At 41.5% G+C, this 18,258-nt stretch overlaps 2 protein-coding genes across 2 annotated transcripts; both read left to right on the top strand.

The window, feature by feature from the left end:
- Nucleotides 1–1,775: 1,775 nt before the first annotated feature.
- On the top strand, nt 1,776–7,003 carry ARPC3 (actin related protein 2/3 complex subunit 3). Its single transcript, XM_075167762.1, has 7 exons — nt 1,776–1,914; nt 3,027–3,126; nt 4,210–4,286; nt 4,562–4,630; nt 4,915–5,041; nt 5,568–5,662; nt 6,487–7,003. Exons 1-7 carry the CDS (start codon nt 1,909–1,911, stop codon nt 6,547–6,549), a joined length of 537 nt encoding a protein of 178 aa, XP_075023863.1. The 5' UTR covers nt 1,776–1,908; the 3' UTR covers nt 6,550–7,003.
- Nucleotides 7,004–8,095: 1,092 nt separating this feature from the next.
- On the top strand, nt 8,096–17,513 carry ANAPC7 (anaphase promoting complex subunit 7). The gene is made up of 11 exons (XM_075167745.1): nt 8,096–8,308; nt 9,243–9,429; nt 9,940–10,059; nt 11,865–11,976; nt 12,225–12,378; nt 12,484–12,626; nt 12,899–13,016; nt 13,471–13,667; nt 14,392–14,616; nt 15,047–15,197; nt 16,179–17,513. The coding sequence occupies exons 1-11, from the start codon at nt 8,208–8,210 to the stop codon at nt 16,366–16,368; spliced, it is 1,698 nt and encodes a 565-aa protein (XP_075023846.1). The 5' UTR covers nt 8,096–8,207; the 3' UTR covers nt 16,369–17,513.
- Nucleotides 17,514–18,258: the final 745 nt, after the last annotated feature.

The following is an 18,258-nucleotide window of genomic DNA, read 5'->3' as shown; positions in this document are numbered from 1 at the left end:
TGAGTGTTTCAGATCATGTTTTATTGCTTCTCCTAAAATCTATTAATCCAATTTATTAGCTACATTTAGCTGAATTGCAGGATGTGGTTTTTTGCTGCTTATGTCCAACCACATACCAACCTTTCCTTTTCCTTAACCCTATGGAATAAGATTTACTCATGGAGTCCTTGAATTAAAGTATTTTCCAAAAAGGGCCTCATGGTTGTGAAATGAGCGCTTAACATCAGTGAATGCTTATATGTAGGCATGTCATCTGTCTATATATAGTTTATGTATGAGAAATTAACCCCATCCTCACAAAATACGAGCAGCCAAGTACTTCAGTAGAATAAGAACAATTAATGTCATTTTGTAGGAGCAGCTTGGTTAGTTAGCAGATGTCTGAGTGCAAGGATACCCCTTAATGGAAACCAAATCAAGGATTGAATACTTGGAGGTAACTGCACTTACCTAAATCTGGGGTGTGATAGCAGCTTGGCACAGAATTTAGTTTTGTAGTTGCTTGCTTCTAGTCAGGAAGGTGCAATTTTTTTCTTCTTCATCAGTAGGGTTGTTCTTCCTGTCTGTTTAAATAAAAGATTAAATGGTCATACTGTTAATAGGGTGCTTATTTTTGAAGTAAGGATCTGCTTTTTCCAAAGCAGAGCCAGAACATAGAGGTTCAACAGACCAGCAAATCTTGCACGTCTAGACGAAAAGGGCTCCCCAGAATCCATATGTGGAGGTCAGGGAGGATCACATGGGATCTTTTAAATGGGAACAAAGGAAAACTGGGAAATAAAATGTCACCTAAAAAATTGTTTTTCAATGCCAGGTTTCCAAAAATCGCCAGCCTTACGACCTCTACAACAAGTCTACAACTCGGCATTTTTAAAACCTTACTCCCAGCTCCAGACAATTAGTGAATGCTGAGACTTCAGTTTCAAGATAGTCATTGCAGTCACCAGGAAGAGGTGGAAAAAAAAATCAGCTCTTCAGAGCTTTAAAACATGGCGCCAAAAGCCCTGAATATATTTGGTTTTTAATAGTTATGGTGTCGGCTAACCTCATGATGGGGCAAGTGTTTATGCCCACACAGAGCTAGTTACATCATGGCGGGACCTGACCTGGCTGAATTAAACCATGCAAACGTTGGGAAAAACTTTGGTGGCTTAACTCACCTCCAGTCTGGGGCATCCTTGGGACGAGTCACGCTTGTGGCATGTTGAAAGGACAAACCCTGCAGTTAGATTACTTTGACTCACCTTCCAAATCTCCCCATTTTTTCTCCGTGACTCATGCCATTTACCAGGAGACAAATTCAGCATACTGGGTCACACGGAAGGTTATGGCTTGATAGTAACAGGAGTGTGCAGCTTAAAATATTGCATCCCTCCAAATGCAACGTGTTTGGACCCGTTCTGTGCTTCCTTACACCAAGTGCCCTCCGCAACCGGCTGCGCTTTGCACGTTGGGTCAACGCAAGCGATGCCCAGGGTTGCTGCAGGAGAGAAAACCGGCTGCGAGCAAAGCGTCCCCACCTGCGCCCTTGCCAAGTGCTGACCCTCGCCGGGGAAGCACGATGTCAGGGTGGCTGGAACAGAAAAGGGTGGCATGGAGGGACCGAGGAGGGGTTACCTGCAGTGCTGGCCACAGCAGAGGAAGTGGGGGGAACTCCATGGAGGTGGAGAAAAGCAAACAAGTCCCCATCTAAGCTTTCAAAGCACCTTCTCCGTGCTGGCAGTGCTCTTGCAGGCGCGGTGCCTCTCGGGGCGGTGCAGGCTGCAGGCCTCGGCTCCGGCTTCCCCTCCTCGCACCGCCTCTGCTGCCTCATTTCCTGCAGCGCAGGCAGAGGAGGAAGCTTTGCTGCAAGCTTCCCTCTGCTCCCCTCCCTGCCCGGCCCCGCCGAGTTGCGTCCTGCCCTTCGAGATGCCGGTGAGGGGCGGGGGGGGCTTCGCAGCCGGCGCTTGGCCAGCCCCTGATGGCGGGAAGTAGAGGGCAAGGAGGGCTTAGGGCTGAGGGGCCAGGCCGGGGAGGGCGGGGGCCACCCTGGGCTGAGGGGAAAGGGGCTCTGCTGCCGGGGTCTGGCCGTGGGCAGCTGCGTGGGGCAGGTAAAGGGGGTGCAGCTGCGGGGAGCCTCGCTGAGAGCGGGGAATTTATGGGAGGCTGCTGCAAGGCCAGCGCCCTCGCTCTCTTCCTCTTCCTCCTCCTCCTCCTCCTCCTGCTGGGATCCACCCGCAGCCGGGAGGGTGGCAGCCCCCGGCCCCAGCGAGGGAGAGGGGTGGTAAAAGCTGTGCTTTGCTCTGGTTTTGTTCGCACCCCCTTCCTCAGGTTGAAATAAACTGCTTTTCTGCTAGGGGATGCTTACCCCCCCCCCAGCTGCATCCCCCTCTCCTCCTGCAAAACCCCGGCTGTGGGGAGGCGAAGGCTTCCCAGTGGCCTGGCACAGCGTGGTGGGGATGTTTGGAAAGTGCCGAAAACTAAACTCATCAGTTGTTAAAAATCAGTTTCCCAGGAAGAATCTCTCATATGCAGAAAGGTTTGGGTTTTTTTTTACTAAGACCAGTTTTAGAGTGCACAGAAAGGTCTTTTTTTTGAGTGTGTATGTGTTAAGCCTGGCTTTATTTATTACTATCTAATATTATTAGCTAGACATGGAAATAAAATATAATCTTTTTTTAATGACCAACTAACTTTCAATTAACTATGCAATAGCCCATACTTAGGCAGGAGAGCAGGGCTGTTACTGCCCGGTGCTGTGCAGAATGGGGTTAGGCAGCCTGGGGACGAAGCAACACGTGCAGACCAGCCGTACCAATTTTATCCCGTCTCCCACCACCACAACCGTAAATGGTGCCGGCGATGATGCTTTCATGGTCTTCACCAGAAAGGCGCTGAGATCTGGGCCTAATTAGAAAATAGCGATTGCTTGTGCAATGAACTAGACTCCGACTCCTATTTGATGAAGACGCGGGGTACACGTGATCGGACATGGAAATGCCTATTTTCAGTAGCATTAATAACCAGCCTTCCCGCCTCGTCTCTAGGCTTACCACTCAACTTTAATGGACTCCGATACCAAGCTAATTGGGAACATGGCACTGTTACCCATCAGAAGCCAGTTCAAAGGCCCAGCGCCTCGGGAAAGTAAGTTTATAATAATCTCTGAAAAGCTGCCTGCGTATAGCTTATCATCGTCTCATGGTTTGCTCCAAGCCAGCCCTAGCAAGAGTGATGAGAGGAGTCACAGGTTGGAAATGGAGTGCTTTGCAGTTTATAGAGGAGGAAAAAATTTTCAAATACTTAAGTTGTGCAAATCATAGAAAATAATTATGCACAGATAAATATGCACCATGCTTAAATCAGTTGTTTCGTAATTAAAACCCACGGTTACTATTTTCGTGCTTCCTCCTGTGCCTCACTGTGCTCTTCAGTAGGTTTTGAGGAGGATGTGGCAGTGTGAATGCTCTGCTGTCAGAGGAAGCGGAGGTTTAGCTACAGAGAACTTCAGCTTTGGGGCTGTGGCTGAAGACACGCGGCTGCTCTGAAGGACGAAGAGTAGGATAGGCAGCACTTCAGGGTAGGGGGCTTCAGAAATTGAAATGGAGTTATGGGCATCCCAACAGGGTCCACAGGCAGCCTGGTACAGATTCCCCTTTAGCTACCAGCCATGATATCCCCCAGCAGTATGGCAGTTCAGTTTGAGAAAGGAAATATAAAGGAAATGTTTCTGGATTTAAGCGGTCTCGGATGGTAGCAAAAGCAGGTGAAAGTCACAAGTAAGCTTGCCACTATGTTTTCTGCTCCTCCCCCTTTTTTTGAAGAGGGTAATGAAATTTGTGTGATTGTGGTGTTATGCTTTCTCCAAAAACATTTTTGTGTCCTGAGAAGACTTTTGTGCTGTTAAAGCTCTGGTGAGTTACTCAAATGGTAGAAAAGTGGGGAACTGCTGAATTGCTGCCAATTGTGAAGTGAGAAATCATATGGAGAGGAGAAGGAGAGAGTTAAAGTTCCTGCTAAGAGTAGGAAGCTTAAATATTACGGTCTGAGTTCACCAGTGTTTCACACGGCAACGACTGTTTTCTGTTATGTAGGGCTGTCTTCTCCTTTTTGTAAATACCAAGGTTTTGCCTTTGCAATAATCCTTATTTATGTATTTCAGTGAGTAAAAGTTATGAGCAAATGTAGTATAATGGTGCACTGTTTAACTCTGTATTTCTTTTTTGTTAGCTAAGGACACAGATATTATAGATGAAGCCATCTACTACTTCAAAGCTAATGTTTTCTTCAAAAATTATGAAATTAAGGTAATTTTTTGAGATAGTGTGCATATAGTACTTCTTTGGAGGGTTGGTGCTGTGAATATAAATTTGTTTTCTATGAAATAATTCTACTAGATAACAAAAACTCCCCTTCCTCGCACTTAATTTTTAATGTTGGGTAAGTGTCATGAATTGCAAGTCCCTCTCTCATGGTAGGCCAAAATGGTTTGAACTCATTCCTGTTTCAAACTTCTATCAGTTCCATAAAGTCTCCCTTAATCTAAGAGTGGCTGGGCTCTGTGCTTGCTCTTGTTTTGCAGAATGAGGCTGACAGAACACTGATCTATGTAACCCTCTACATTTCTGAGTGCTTGAAAAAGCTGCAAAAGGTAAGAAAAGTGAATTTCTGTGCAGGAGGGAAACTGAGTCTGTTCTGGGGATTGTGCTTGGGAAGGAATTTGCTGATATTCTCCTCCTGCTGGCACAAATAATCCTGTTCACCCCAGTCCCAGTTGTTAGAGCCACAAGTATTCTAAGGCTGTGGATCTCCAAAGAGGGGTGTTGCTATTCTTGATGAGTTTTTATGTGTTAGAGATTGGTAAAATACTTGAGTCTAATGCTCCATCAGCTTTTGTTTATAACTATTAATCCATTGTTTGCCTGGTTCTTCCAGTGTAACTCCAAAGGCCAAGGAGAGAAAGAAATGTACACACTAGGAATCACCAACTTCCCAATCCCTGGGGAGCCTGGCTTTCCACTTAACGCCATTTACGCCAAACCTGCCAACAAGCAGGAGGAAGGTAAGGCTAATCCAGGACCTCTGAAGGCTTCCCTAGGCTCATACTTTACAGCTGCAGTTTTGTGACTGCAACTAGGAAAATTACCTTTAAAACTGAATCTTCTAAATCTGCAGTTCTGTCTTCTGAGGGCAGCAGAAGCTGGATTTTGTGATCTCGGGGGCCCAGTGACTCCCCTGGCTTAATAGGAGCCTGAATCTGCCTTTTGTATCAACATAATCTCTAGTTAAACCCTGTAATGGCCCCCAAGCCAACTGCTGCACTGGCAGAATAGGAAGCCGACAATAATGCGTAAAGGTAAATGAGAGAAGAAAACAAGTTTGGATGATCCTTTTTACTGGTACAAGCATCGTAGAAATCCCAACTATGGCTGTAAATTGAGCAAACCAACTCAGCCGGCCGACGAGTACCTGCAGATGTGAAAACACACTTTCTGCTTTAAGCAGTGATCTCTGACGCTTCCCTGTTAAATTCAGTTTGGCTTGGTGCTGCCTCAGTTTACACTGTTTCTTCCTGTGCTGTGTTTCAGAGGTGATGAGGGCCTACCTGCAGCAGCTGAGGCAAGAAACTGGTCTTCGCCTTTGTGAAAAAGTATTTGATCCTCAAAGTGACAAGCCTAGTAAGGTAAGAGTTTAGTGCGATCATCACAGATTTAATGAGAGGCTTGGTGTGTTTTTTCAGAACTGCGTGGAGAGAAGTGAGATGATGGGGTCAGGGATCAGATGTGGGTGACTTCGGCGCAAGCTTCCCTGGTTTTACGAGGCTAGTGAAATAGGAGGCTGCAAGTTATCAATAAATTTAATCTGTAATGTGGTAAGACAGCGAATTCCAGTTTGGGTTATTTTAAAAAGCAGGGCAGTAATAAGAGGTGTCTGGTTCAACTCTTCAAAGTATTGCACATCTGCTGTTGGCTAGGTTTTCAAATGGAAATTCACAGGCACGAGAGAGGCTGTTTATCTTCCTGGGCGGTTCTGTTTGATAGCTTCTTTGAAGTGACCATTTTGCCTCGTATCCAGATTAAAAAAAAATAGCTAATCAATTCATGAATTACCTTCTGACTGTTCATATGTTTCATGTGTAAATGTAACTGCATTTCATATTGAAATTATTTAGGCTAATTTAGTTTCACAGTCATAGCTTTCTGATGCATCCCTTGTTTATAATTACATCGGAATAAATATATTGGAATAAACAGTAAAAAAAAAACAGAAATAATGGAAAGTAGAATGTCCCACTTTAATTCAGAGTCCTATATTATAAATTCATTGGGTCCATTCCTGTCCTCCTGTTCTAAATTCCAGTAGAAACCAGTGTGGAAAACTCTATGTGCAAAACTGGAGCCTTAACATTTGTTATTTGTCAGAGGTTGAGTTCTTTGAAGTTACTATTTTGTTTATCGCATGGAAACCACTTCTGCTGATTTTCTGCCTTTGTACTTTTTTCTGCAGTGGTGGATCTGCTTTGTGAAGAGACAGTTCATGAACAAGAGTCTGTCAGGTCCTGGGCAGTGAAGAGAGAAAGTAGCAACAACAGTAAACATTTCCACAGCAAGGTGTATAAAGTATTTTGCCTTTGTTTTGGATACATTTTGTACCAAGGAAGAATTAAGTGCTTATGAAGAAAAAGAAAAGAAAAAAAAAAAAACCACAAACCAGTCAATGAGGGATAGAGAGCAAAAAGATAATTTGCGTAAGCAAGTATTATTAAGCTGGTGCTTAATAAGTGATTTCTAACACACTGTTTCAGATGCAAGCTGCTTTATTATCAGTGGCTACAGCTAGCATTTAAAACAGGGCTTGTATTTAAGAGGAGAAATGGGCTTGCCTGTGGGGCAGGGGGAGCTGTGTAATTGCTCTACTGGCTAGAGTCTCAGTATCGTATGTCCACGGAAAACGTACCTCTCACGCTGTGTTGTCAAGTGCAGTGATTTTTACCTTGTTTTCAATAAACTTCGCTTGTAATTAATGCGGTAACTGCTTTATGTCTTATGGATAGCCTTCAAAGAAATCAGAGTGTTGTTTTTTGTGAAAAGACCCATCATTGTTGTGCAATGGTTTTCAGTAGGAAGTGAATCATTCCCACTGAAAACGGGATTAATACAGGGGCTGCAGTTTGCGGCAACGTACCTGGTTATTTAGCAGGTCTGCCTTCGCAGAGCAGTGCTCCATTGTACTAAAATGCCTTCAAAGGGTAATGCAGGCAGATCACATACAGCTTAGTCTGAGGCTGCCTTTGTGATTCAGTCAAACATAACCATCACACGATACTGGCAAAAATTGTGACTGTTTTGATCAGTCAGATGGCTTCTTGAAGAACCACAAACCCAAGTTCAGTTTATTCCGCGTTCTCTTTCCTTCGTGGCAATACTTGTTTCGCTGACACCATGCAGCACCAATGCGCTTTTCGTGTTACTTGATCTCAAGTCCAGCGCCAGTAATGTTTTGCTGCTTGGCGCGTTTGTCTGTTGAGAGGTGTATTCCTCTCCGGACAGCAGTGATGGTGTGTTCAAAAGGAAAGCTCCCGCTGGTTTGATTTCCAGTACTAGCAATCGGATACCCATGTTTTGCATTCCTTTTGTAATAAAGGGGGGAAAAAAAGTTTATGATTCAGCTCTCCTTTCAGTCTATGTCTTGTAATTAACGGTGGCCCTAGTGAGGCGTTTCCCCTCAGAAACGTGGCCCAGAAGAAATCTAGGTTTTGAAGGGTCTTTCTCCTCAGTTACCTATTCTTACGGGCAGGAGCTTCGTTATCTCTGTACCTCTGTCACATTTAGCTGCCGGAACCAGCAGATAATAAAGTCTCAGGAGAAAAAGGACCAGATTCAAGAGCTGTGCACACACAGCTATGTAAAAACCCCGCGTGAAAACCTAAGGCCGCACCGCTCCCCTCACGCTGAGCTACACCCGTCCCGCCCCGCCCCGCCCCACCACTGCGCAGGCGCGGGGCTCCGGGGGGCCTGGCGCGGCGCGCGGCGCGCACCGCCCCGGGCTGCCCTTCCGCACGCCTGTCGGGCCGCGCCTCCTCCGTGAAGGCAGTGCCGCAGGCGCCTGCAGGCAGCGGCCCGGGAGGCCCCCTCGGTGGCGCCATTTTGGAGTGCCGGCGGGCGGCGGCGGCGTTGTCTTACTCTTTGCCGTGTGTCTCTCCCGCTCCGCGCCTTCCCGCCGCCGGCATGAGTGTGGTGGAGCACGTACGAGAGATGGCGTCCGCCGGGCTCCACTCTAACGTGCGGCTCCTCAGCGGGCTTCTCCTCACGATGAGCGGCAATAACCCGTGAGTGGCCCTCCCGCGAGAGGGCGCGCCGGGTGGCTGCGGGCTGACAGGACCGGTGGTGCTGAGGGAGCGGCCAGGAGGGACCTCGCAGGGTGGCGGGGGCTGTCTTATGAGCAGGGAAGGAGACAGGTTGGCTTTTAGAGCTGTCCGTCCCGCCGGGCTCTGTGGTGCGGGCGCCGTGCCCCTGTCCCCGGCCCTGCAGGGGATGAAGCCCGGCTCTGTCCGGGGTTCAGCATGAGCAGCGCAGCCTGGACCCCTTGGGGTACGCGGTACAACGCGAGCGTCCTGGTAGAGCTGGAGCGATTTTGTCCTTCCGAGGGTGCCTTGTGTAGGTCACGGCTCTTCCCCTGACTCAAGTGATTCTCTTTATTTTTCAGGACTTCCCTGTAAAGTACCATTTTACATTTTGGGTGCGTTTTGAGGTACTAATTGAAGCCAAAATCCCATTCTGAAACCCTAACTCTTCAACACTTCTGCAAACGTACTGGAAGTGTTATGAAAGGGGGTTTGTAAAATGTAGGAACATGTGGACTAGGACCAGGATAGCTGTACAAGGAGCTGGCTTGCCTTGTGAGCTTGAGTCCATTCAGACAAAATAAGCTTTAATGGACAACGTGTGTTTTGTTACGGGGAGGATGGGGGCTGCTCCATAATGGAAAGCAGTGGCCAAGCAGCTAAACATAAGCTGTTGTTACTGAGGAGCTGTCAGGAGTGGCTATCACGTTTGTTTGTATACAGATAAAAGAAATTGGCGAGATAATCCCTTTGTGAGGAGGTAGTCCCTGTTACCCAAGGCCCTTCCAGCGGAGTAAAGAAGCAGCAGCAGTTGGAAGTTGAAGCCAGACAAACCAAAGCTACAGATACTTTGGATCTGTAAGGTTTTCATTCTTAAGGAGTTAGCTGATCTCAGCCTTTCTGTTTGCATTTTTTCTAGGGAACTGTTTTCACCATCTCAGAAATACCAGCTCCTCGTATATCATGCAGACTCTCTCTTCCATGATAAAGAATATAGAAATGCTGTAAGTAAGTATACAATGGCCTTGCAGCAGAAAAAAGCATTAAGTAAAACTTCAAAAGTAAGACCTTCTACTGGGAATGCTGCATCAACTCCCCAAAGCCAGGTATTTAAAAATTTACTAGTGTGCTGCATAAAATGATCGTGTTCCTCCTTACAATGAATGTTGTTGACTCAATATTTATAGAATCGTAGAATCATTTAGGTTGGAAAAGACCCTTAAGGACCATCAAGTCCAGCCGTTAACCTCCCGCTACCAAGTCCACCACTAAACCATGTCCCTAAGTGCCACATCTACATGTCTTTTAAATACTTTAGATTATGGATTTATCATGTCAAATAAACCTGACATTTAAGGCTAATTTGTTTTGAAAATATCAGTGTGGTGTTTTCTAATGCAAAACTTAATATGGTCTCGAACACGAGATTTCTTTGTATGTGTAGTTCATGCTTTTCATTTGAAACAGGAGAGATATGAGCTAGCAGTAGGTTGCATTGTTAACTTTCTTGCACTAGATTTTTTCAACATAGTGTAAGCATTTAATGAGGAAACCTTATTCATTTTTTTTACTTGACTAAAACAGCATTGTACTTTAAAGTTTGTTTTTTATTTCAGTGTTTACCATCTGAAATTGAAGTGAAATATAAAATGGCTGAATGTTATACAATGCTGAAGCAAGATAAAGATGCCATTGCTATTCTTGATGGGATTCCTTCCAGACAGAGGACCCCAAAGGTTAGTTCTGGCAGACATTTGTCCCAGGTCCTTGGTCAGCATATCTTGAATCTGTAGGCCAGTATCTGGACAAAAATGAACGTAACCTATAGGTATAATGGCATTGTGTCTTGGTGTTTGCTTTTGTATTAGTTAAATGTTGTTTGGAAATGCTTCCTAATGTTTAAATTAGCTTAGCTTATTTGGCCTCTTTTCTTTAAAATCAGGCAAATTCTGTATTCCCTCTGTTAGAAAGAATTAAAAAAAAAAGTGAAAAGAGTTAAATGCTTGTGTGCATCTTTATTCATTTGTGTGAATTACCTGCTTAACTCTTTAGTACTGCACATGGCAGGTACAGAATTTTCTTTGTGTACAAGGATGAAAAAAATACAAACTTTTAGAATTAAAAAAAGTAAAGTATTTGTATATCTATACATAAGGCTTGGAATCTGTGTCATCCATTCAATAGTTCTTCTTTGCATGTTATCATAAATAGTTTTCATAGGGCAAAGAATAATGGATGGTCTCAACAAAAGCAATATCGATCATATCTACCAGGAGAAAAATTTATGCGATTGCAAACAGCTGAGCTACTGCAAGTTAGTAAGCGGTTGCCAGATACCTGACTGAATAATTTTCTGCAGTTCTGAGTCAGACGTGAATGTGAGAGCCAAAGCAATTGTTTAAATTAATGTACTTCGCCTGGTTGTAACCACAAAGTGGAGTGGTTGTCTCTGTGGAAGACCACTGGACGGGAAAGGCACGGTGTCACCTGCTAGAGCTGAAGGGGAGACTTGTAGCCTAGTTGTCTTACAAGGCTGACTGTTCTATGGTGTTTTCCCTATTAGCCAGTCAACATAACTTGCTAAATTGTGATTGCTGTGAGCAAGTGTTTTAATATATTCTGGAACCTAGAATGTGTATGGAATGGCACTTCGTGTCTTATTGTATAGTTTGAGGAATCTAAGATCCTTGAAAGGCTGAAGATTTTTGGCAAGTAAAAGGAATGCCAGTGCTCCACCTTTTAAAATCTTTTAATCCTTTTTAGTAACAGTTTAGATAATGTTAAATGTTTAGATCCCATTGTGGTCTGCAGTGCCAAATATGTTGAGTCTTTGCTTGCTGGCTGTTATGTCGTAAGGACTTAAGATTAACACATCAGGTCAATCAGCTGTGTTTCATGTATTCCTGTATTGTGCTAACAGTGTACGTGGCTTAGACTCTAGTAATGTTAAAGTGTTCTGTTTAAAGACCAATTTATGGAACAGAAAGAGAAGAAAAGATTGAGGAAAGCAAACGTTTTACCTATACACACTAGTAAAGTAAAGTATTGTAGTAGAAACCAGCTACTTGTGTTGTGTAGAGCTCAAATAATTTCTGTTATCAATCATGACTTCATTCAGAGGCTAAATGGAAACTTTCTCTGCCTTCCTAAGCTAATTCTCTCAAAGACTTCCATTGGTTTGGAGAGATCAACTGAAAGAAGGCTAATGTAATGGATATATAGGTCCTTCCTGGCATCATATATAAAAGCTTGCCTATCTTTTGACTTCTTATATGCAAAACACTGAGATTTCAAGATGCACTATGCAAATACAAAAGAATGTAAATTTTATCTTTGGACTCAGAAAGAAGCAACAATTTTAATTTTATACTATATGGTAGATTATAGTCTTCTCAGAAAAGGAGCAGGTAATTTTGTCTTCTGCCCAGGACAGGAGGGAGGGAGGCAGGCAGGCATGCTTGAAGACAAAGTTGCGACCTTTTCTTAGTGAGGCTTTCTCCTCTCTCATGCTTGACTCTACCAACATTTTTATTGCTTGTAGATCAATATGATGTTGGCAAATCTATACAAGAAAGCAGGTCAAGAACGGTCATCTGTTACGAGCTACAAAGAAGTACTAAGGCAGTGCCCTTTAGCGCTTGATGCCATACTAGGTAGGTGTCTGCACACTGTTAGTATTTCAGTATTAAACAGTATTATAATTTGAATTATGCTTGGGACTAGGTAACTGTCTTGCATTTGCATGTAATATGTAATGCCTACATTATGCAAATTATAAAAAGCATTGCACAAGCTGCTTGTTTATGCATGTCAAGGGATGGAGTTTCTGTCTTCAGACAATTAATTTGTATTAAAAGCAGTTTATGGTAGCTGAAATTGATGTATATACCGTTCTGAATAGGCTTGCTCTCGCTGTCGGTGAAGGGTGCGGAAGTGGCCTCTATGACAATCAACGTAATTCAGAGTATTCCTAATTTGGATTGGCTTTCAGTGTGGATCAAGGCATATGCTTTTGTGCATACTGGAGATAACACAAGAGCAATAAATACCATTTGGTAAGAGTTCAAAGAGCATGATGTAATCAAATAATATATTAATATTTATATATAATTATATTTAAAATGACATATAAGTAACAGGCTCTTTCTTTTCTTTTAAAGTTCTTTAGAGAAAAAGTCATTGCTGAGGGATAACGTAGACTTACTGGGGAGCTTAGCAGACCTGTATTTCAGAGCCGGAGATAATAAGAACTCTATTCTAAAATTTGAACAAGCACAAATGCTGGATCCTTACTTAATAAAAGGCAAGTAAATCCTAAAAGAAAGTTTACCTCCTGTAATGATCTGATGAGTGATATTGGAGTAGCAGCTACATGCAATCAAGCATGCAGTGGAATATTGTATATTGTTGTACCTGGATTTCAATTCAGAATTTACATTCAGAGCCTGTGTATCTTGAACCGTTACTGGTAGTTGCACAGTTTAAAGTAGGTGTTTGTGGGTTTGTTTTTGTTTTTTCTTGTTGTGAATGAACTTTCCATTTCTTGATGATTGATCTTCAAATGTGTCACTTTAGGAATGGATGTGTATGGTTATTTATTGGCACGCGAAGGTCGACTAGAGGATGTGGAGAACTTGGGCTGCCGTCTCTTCAATATTTCTGATCAACATGCGGAACCCTGGGTAGTATCTGGGTAAGTTGTTTTGTTTCCTCTCTTTCCTCCACTCTTGATTAGCTGCATGCAGCATTACAGTTGACACAGTGGATTCAGCTTTTTTGTTCAGAAGGTGCTTTTCTATTCTATCTATTCTGTTCTTGGGGTAACTTAAATTAGCTATCCATAAATATCTATTTTGGTTGTTTTCAGTATGTTTAAACCTATTAGAGTTACCGCATCTGTGCAATAACAACGATACATTAAATAGCTGTAACAGTTAACATTCATTTTTTTTTAAACTCCTGAAGAGTTGTTTTTCCTGAACATACATTCTTAACTTCAAATGCAAGAAGTTCAACAGTTGCCTGTAACTTCTTTCTTTTTTTTTTTTCTTTTTTTTTTTCCTTCTTCTTTCTGCTTTTAAACCTCTCTGAATGTGCGCAGGCACCACAGGCAGTACATGTTTACAATCCCTCTTGTCTTTCCATAGGTGTCATAGTTTCTACAGTAAACGATACTCTCGTGCCTTATACTTAGGAGCCAAAGCTATCCAGCTTAATAGTAACAGTGTACAAGCTCTCCTGCTGAAAGGAGCTGCTCTGAGGAATATGGGCCGAGTACAGGAAGCAATTATACACTTTCGTGAAGCAATACGTCTTGCACCTTGCAGGCTGGATTGCTATGAAGGTGAGTGAAGTGAAGCTACTCACATGTACAGTATTGGTTTGGTGTGAAGGTTGGTGTCATGATGATGATGATTAGGCAAGGGACTAAACAGGAGTTCTTTTCTCCTGCTGACTTTCTAGCAGGTAAATTATTACTACCCGAAAACCTAGAAAGCCTGGGTAGAAGTGGTCAGATGAGGGATACTAGAGAAAGCCCTGAAAATCATTCTTATAAATACAGGCATTTTTTTGTTGTTTTTTGTTTTGTTTAATCTGGATATAAACAGACGTGGGTGTTCTGAGCAGATGACTTTTGGATGATAACGTGAACTGTATGGTTAGTTCTACTGGGAGCTTCGTTTTGTCATACTTTTGTCATATTTATTTAAATCTTGTTGATCTCAACAGCAGCTTCAAGTAAATAGTGAATTGTGAAGAGTCCGGGTGAAGTATTAATATCTCAGTACTGGAATTGGACAAAAATCTTAGATTAGGTGTACTTAGTCTTAGGCTTTGGGTTTTTTTAGTACCTGCGCGTAAATAAAAGTGATTAAATAAAAGTCAATTATCTGTAGAATGGTTATGTTAAAATGTATAGAGTCACTTTCTCAGTTGCAATTTGTATTTGCTTATTGGAGTGTCAGTTGTTTGGAGTCTCAGTGCTACTAAGTGCAAATAATTGAGGAGGGCTGAGCGTCGGTAGTGCTAACTCAAAAACTGAAATGTTTTCCTTTTTATATCATCAGGTCTCATCGAATGTTACCTAGCATCCAACAGTATCCGTGAAGCTATGGTTATGGCAAATAATGTGTATAAAACTCTGGGAGCAAATGCACAGACACTCACTCTGTTAGCAACAGTCTGTCTCGAAGACCCAGTCACGCAGGAAAAAGCAAAAACGTTATTGGACAAAGCACTAACACAAAGACCTGATTACATTAAAGCTGTGGTAAAGAAAGCAGAACTTCTTAGTAAGTTCCTTTTTTTTCCCCATCTCAGTTTATTTAAAGCATACTGTTTTACATGGAAGAGTGTTTCTGCAGCCTCATCAACGTGAAGAATATAACTGATGTTACAGCCCAGGGATTTATCAGTCCTATCCTGAAGGAAAAATCACAGGAATTAATTGCATCTAGCAACTGGTATTACACCAGCACTTAAAAGAACTGCAAACAAAGTGTTTTGACTTCAAAGTATATGTAATTGTAAGCATAGCCGTTATTGCAACAAAAAGCCATTGTTTAGAGTTAATCTTGCAAAAAGTGTATCACTACTATCCCCCATGCTGACAGTTCTGAAGGAAGAAATAGTCTTGTGTTACAATGACTCTCTGTGTACACTCTGGCTTTTTATAGATTTATCTAAACTATTAATTAAAACTATAGTTTTGCATATAAACAGGTAGAGAACAGAAGTATGAAGATGGAATTGCGTTGCTGAGGAATGCACTGGCTAATCAGAGTGACTGTGTTCTGCACCGAATACTGGGAGACTTTCTTGTAGCTGTCAATGAATATCAGGAAGCAATGGACCAGTACAGTATTGCCCTAAGGTAAAGCAGAGACTCTGAGATTGCGGTATGTTTATAGGAACCCTGGACAGGTTCCTATAAATAAATCAACTGAATGAATAATGAGAATGAATAATCAACTGAATTAATAATGAGAATGAATAATATGAATAATCAACTTGACTAAGTAAAAAGTTGAACCACTAATTGATAAGGACGTGCATCAGAGGTGGCTTTATATCATTCTGCCTTGAAACAAATAAAAACATACAAATGGCGTCCTGTTAATGAATTAGTTGGTCATGAGGCTTTGAACTGAGAAGTGCAAAATTTAGGGACTGCGTTAATGCTAAGCATGTCACTAGGTGTGCGATTCCTTGACTAACGGAAGGATTAAGGCATGGACTTATTTATAGTTCTTAATTATTATATAGTCGGGCACCTTAAGATCCATTCCTTTAGACTAGAAGGTGCTATATAAAAATGAGCTATTAAGTAAATTTAAATAGTGTGATTCAATTTAATATAACCTAAATGTTATTTTAGGGTGTTATCATGTTAAATGTTACCATGTTTTGATTTCAACAAGTTAAATTTACCTAGTTAAATCTAGCACATTATGTCCACTATAAACTTATATAGCTTAAATGGGTCAGCTGTTTTTTGCTTCCATATAATATATTTAGTCATAGTCATTTAAATTTTTACTGATTTCATGTTACTTTATAATTAGTATTGTCTGGAAGAGTTGACTAAGTTTTCTGGAAGAGTGTGATGTTTAGATAAGCATGTTCTTGCGGATCAAAATTGTTTTATATAAAGATTTAATACTCAGTGTTATGGTCATCCTGAGGTGAAGTTGCATTATCCACGAAATTGAACTTCTTGATGGTGTTAAACAGGAAGTGCAGAGAAGAAGATGAGATTTTTTTAAAAAAATTTTTTATTTTTTCTTTACAATAACAGCACAAATACAAGAAAAAATGTTTTAGGAGAATGCTTTCTTTTTTTTACTTTCCTCAGTTTGGATCCAAATGATCAGAAGTCACTAGAAGGAATGCAGAAAATGGAAAAAGAGGAAAGTCCAACAGATGCAACCCAGGAAGAAGATGTGGATGATATGGAGGGAAGTGGAGAAGAGGGGGACTTGGAAGGCAGCGACAGCGAAGCAGCTCAGTGGGCAGATCAAGAACAATGGTTTGGCATGCAATAATGGCCTCTCATCCTGCTGCTTGTTTTGGCACTTGACCATACCACTTGACCATACCATTCTTTGAAGAACATAAACTATGATTTTCACAGTAACAAAGGATTTTCTTTTCTTTTTTTTTTTTTTTTTAAATAGACTCTGAAACCATTTAATAGTTCTATGCATCTCAATGCCATGAAGATTCTTGATGCTTCTTATTTATTAAGTGTAAGGGACTACCTGTATTGGAGGTTTATTTGGAACTTTCATTTCAAAAAATTCCTGCTAAAACTAAAAGTATTAGAATCTGAAGTGTGTAATAAGCCTGTTGTTTATGATGAAAACAATGTCTAAATTCTGTCCAGGGCTAAGTGTGCTTGATCGATTTGTAAATACAGTGGTTTGTACTCCTTTGTGGAAAAGGTCTTACTCTCTTGTTTGTATGCTACCCTTTGGGCTCACACTCCTGTTAAAGTCTGGAGGAGCTGCTTGGGCGTGGCTGAAAGCAGCACTTTTCTCTTGCTGTGTTTATTGAATTAATTTGTCTTTATAAGGCATTACATGTGCTGTAAAGGAGAAGTTTGGTGTGCTGGGCTGCAACTTACAGGACACTTTTGTAGCTGACTGATTTCTATGTGTACAGAATTGAGCCAGTGTTGGAGAATTACAGTCATTTCCTCAATCCTTACTAAACCCTGTAATCACTTAAAGTCTGTACATGAACATTTATTTTAAAATGCAGTTTAGTTTTATTTCAGTGTGTTACTAAAAGGTTTTACAGCATGACTCAAAGCACTTCACATTCTGTATACAGCACTGACATTTAAAATGATATGAAGAGGATTCATGCCTCTTCACTTGCATTGCTGTAGAAATGTTAAATTATGCAAATACACATATTGTCTTGGTTTTGCCATGTTTATATACTTCATGTTTTCATCAGGTAATGTTTGAATTCATGTGTTTTCCCTCACCTTTTGAAGGAAAGTTGTATTGCTTCACATACAAATTCTCAACATCAGCGTTTCAAAGGTGAGCTGCTTTGTGTAATCTAGAAACCGTTTCAGTTCTGTGGCTTGATGTGTGGGAGGAGGAATTACATCTGGCTCTTATTTTTCTTACAGTTCTGATTTCCTTACTTTTTACTAAAACATGCGTTTTTATCTTTATATTGGCAATTTGGTTCCTTTTGTATTTACTCTGTTACCACAGGTATGCTGGAGCACACAGACTTTTTCTACAAAGCTGAAAAGTAGTTTTGCGTATGAGAGGAAAAATGGCTACTTGATACAAATGCATGACATGGAAAACAAGCTTCCCCCTAGGTGCAGATGTATAATGCAGATAAGGGTAAAAATTCTCTCCCTCTGTGATGTGCATTATATCAGTTAGAAAAATGCTAACAAAAAGAATAGGCAGATTACTTCTATTATAGTCTATTTTGGAAATATTTCGGTATGTCTCATCTTAGAAAGGAGGAGTCTAATAGTTTATCCATTTCAAAAAAGAAAACAGCCAGGTATCTGTTCTCTCTGTAATTTTATGGGCTTTAGACTTTCCAAAATATCAAATTGAATTATGGTTATTTGAAGACTATATGAGAAGAACAGAAAAGCATGTGCTGCTGTCTTGGTGATTGAATTGGCATAAGCTGTTACCGCTCTTTCATTAAGCAAATACACCAAATGGCTGTATTTCAGTTAGAGCAAACATTTTCTTAATTGCATTCTGGTGGATGAGAGGCCTGATCCTGTTCTTTTATGAAGAATCTGTTTGTACCATTGCTGTGTGACGCAGTGAATAGATTTCAGCTCATTGCATGTCTTTCACAACAGAAAGAAATATACATGAACAAGCAAATTCAAAGCATCTCTTTTTTAAAAAAAAACCTGCTTTGTTTTCTCCTCACACTCG

Source organism: Calonectris borealis, chromosome 18, assembly GCF_964195595.1.
Source record: "Calonectris borealis chromosome 18, bCalBor7.hap1.2, whole genome shotgun sequence".
Classification (NCBI taxonomy): domain Eukaryota; kingdom Metazoa; phylum Chordata; class Aves; order Procellariiformes; family Procellariidae; genus Calonectris; species Calonectris borealis.
Note: the sequence above shows the minus strand (reverse complement) of the source record. Positions and strands in the feature narration are given on the sequence as shown.